The sequence below is a fragment of the Egretta garzetta genome, unplaced genomic scaffold, assembly GCF_000687185.1.
Source record: "Egretta garzetta isolate BGI_Z169 unplaced genomic scaffold, ASM68718v1 scaffold310, whole genome shotgun sequence".
Classification (NCBI taxonomy): Eukaryota; Metazoa; Chordata; class Aves; order Pelecaniformes; family Ardeidae; genus Egretta; species Egretta garzetta.
In genome coordinates, this window is record NW_009258296.1 from 423,600 (window position 1) to 426,367 (window position 2,768).

The 2,768-nt window shown below is 39.7% G+C and overlaps 1 protein-coding gene across 7 annotated transcripts in view; it reads right to left on the reverse strand.

Moving 5' to 3' along the window:
* ERCC6L2 (ERCC excision repair 6 like 2) overlaps positions 1-2,768 on the reverse strand; it is a 59,040-nt gene that overhangs the window by 24,882 nt on the left and 31,390 nt on the right. For 6 of the 7 annotated variants that reach the window (XR_004841933.1, XR_004841931.1, XR_004841930.1 and 3 more), the window contains 2 exons: positions 1,836-1,988; positions 614-694 (listed from right to left, as the gene is read on the reverse strand). Coding sequence is in view for 3 of the 7 variants with exons in the window: in XM_009638501.2 (XP_009636796.1) it covers positions 614-694; positions 1,836-1,988 (234 nt within the window). In the remaining 4 variants the exon portion in view is untranslated. Of the gene's footprint in view, positions 1-613; positions 695-1,829; positions 1,989-2,768 lie in introns of those variants that run through there. The other variant, XM_035893840.1, reaches the window with a different exon arrangement.

Genomic DNA, 2,768 nt, shown 5'->3' on the forward strand with positions numbered 1-2,768 from the left:
TCACATCCTTAAAGATCTGCCAGCTCTGTTCCGTTCCCCTGTCCGCGAGGACTGTTTCCCAGGGAGTCCTTCTGACTATCTCCTTGAGGAGCTGGAAGCTTGCTTTTCCAAAATTCAGAGTCCTGACTGTACTCTTTGTTATTCCCATTTCCCTCAGGAGCATGAGCTCTACGAGTGCATGATCACTGCAGCCCAGGCTGCCTCCGATCTTGACTTCTCTGACGAGCTCGCTTGCATTGGTGACCACCAGGTCCAGTATAAGGTCCAGTATAAGGCTGTCACTCTTAAGACACTACAGAGCAATGCTTCAGTAAACAATATTGTTCTGTAATAACAGCATGTTAGTAATAACTTCATCCAGACTGAGGACATCCAAGCTTTGTAAAGGTCACAGAATACCCTACTACCAGATGTTCAGAATGTTCCACTTTAAATACAGACAGGATGACATCATCCAATATGTAAAACCAAAGGCAGACAATAAGAGATGGCAAGTGCAATCTAGGGTAAAAGCCTTACCAGCCTAAGAACATATTGTCCACATTTGCCACTGTAGCATCAGGAACTAGAGGGACTACCATGCTCTTGTCCATAGTCCACAAAGACACCTCACCTTTTCTGAGCTGCACGGAGGAGTCTCTTCCTTTAGCCATGTAGTTGCTGTCATGACTCCTGCTTCCACTCGCCCTTCCCTCTAAAACAATCAAGAACATACAGAATAAAAACTGTATCTGTTCAAGTTAACAAAGGCAAGCAAAGGAAAAAAAAAAAAGTTGTTTTTTGTTTTTCCTAGAGAGATATAAGCATCAGAAGTACAATCAGCAAAGTCCAGACTCAGACTTACATTTTTGGCACTTACTGCTCTTTGATCTAACCCATAACCTGCAGGAAAAGCAGCATACTGCCTTAAACTGGGAGGATCTTATGCATACGTTGTTATAATAATTTTAAACTTTTTTCCAAAGCAGAGTATCTGCTACAATGTTCATATTACATGCCATGCTTTAATTTAGATTTAGAGAACTTTTCAGCTTAATATGCTCAAAGTACGTGTTCTTACACCACTTTACTCTTTTGGATATGCTGCCCTTATACTGCTGTATTACGGTCCCCAGCCTCCTCCTAGCATAGGCAAAATAACAAAAGAAAGGGAAGGACAGAAAAAAACCTAGAATAAAGCTGCAATAAATTCCAAGACACAAATTAGCTGCAGCAAACTTGCTGGATAGGAAAAGGTGTAATACTGTATATACTTAAAACCAGTGTGCACTATATTCCATGGAATTGTACAACAGTCATCTTAGAGTAACTAAGAAATAAATCCTAAAATACGAAACCTCAGTTATTTACTTCCACCTTACAACATTTTTAAATCCAGCATGATAAAACAATTTTATTCAACAGTTTTTCAAACCTAAAAATGTTCTATACAGAGGTTACTATGATTGTATAAAGTATTTTTATGATCAGAATTCTCATTTAAAAGATGACTGTGAGCTATGATGAATAAAAGGTGAACAAAGTCGATAATAAGTGAAAGTATCACAAAAGTAGGTTATGGCATTTTTATTAGGAAAATAAATATATTAGCAAATTTTGGAAATTATAATCCAAACTTTTCGCAGTTTTTTGTTTTACTTAAGGAAATTTATCTGGTCTACATCAGAGAGAGAAATTAGCATGCCTATTTCATTTAAGGCACTGCACAGACAGATACTGTTTAAATTTCTCTATTCTATAAAGCATTTTGTCATAATTTTGAATGGAAACATCTCATGGAAAAGGAAAAAAATGTAAAAACTAATATCCAGAAGTAAAAGGGTAGGGCTTCACACCTCCAGGATGTCTTTGGTAAGACAGGACCCATGAGTCCTGAGTTTGAAAAGGTTATGGATCCCAAAAAGCTCTCCTTGATGTTCCTTTGATCCTTGCACTGCCTCAAAATACCGCTTGGCATTTTCACTTCCAACCACCGCACAGTGAAGTTGCTAAAACAGAACAACACAAGAGATTTCAGAAGTGTTTGCTCCAACAACATGTCAGATTTTCCTGGCATCCACATTATATGTACAGCTTTAGCTGGAGCATGCAGAAATTCCTAAGGGAGGATATTTTGTTTTAATTTCCCTGGCAGATGTTGGTGTAATAGATTTTGGTATAATATGAACCTGCTTGGTTTTACTGAATAAAACACAAAAATATTTCAAGTTTTTTTACTTCATTGTTGTTGTGGTGGTTTGACCTTGGCTGGATGCCAGGTGCCACCACGCCACTCTATCACTCGCCTCTTCAGCATGACAGGCAGGGAGAGAATGAGACGGAAAGAAAAAAACCAACCTCGTGGTTGATAAAGGTGGTTTAATAAAGAAAAAGCAAAAGCAAAGGCCACGCATGGTAGCAAAGGGAAAAAAAAACCCTGAAGATTTTATTCTCTACTTCCCATTAGCAGGTGATGTCCAGCCACTTCCCGGGAAGTAGGGCTCCAGTATACATAGTTGTTCTTCCAGAAGACAAAACGTCACAGAAGATGAATGTCCCCCCTCCTCTTCCTTTTCCCTTAGTTTTCATATCCTAGCTGATGTCATATAGTATGGAATATCCCTTTGGTTTGGGTCAGGTGTCTTGGCTACGTCGCCTCCCAAGATCTTGCCCCCTTCCAGCCCACTCGTGGTGGTAGGGAAATATTGGAGACACAACCAATGTTTCGGGGGTGTGTTTGGGGGGTGTGTGTGTGTGTTCGGGGTGTGTGTGTGTGTGTGTGTGTGTGT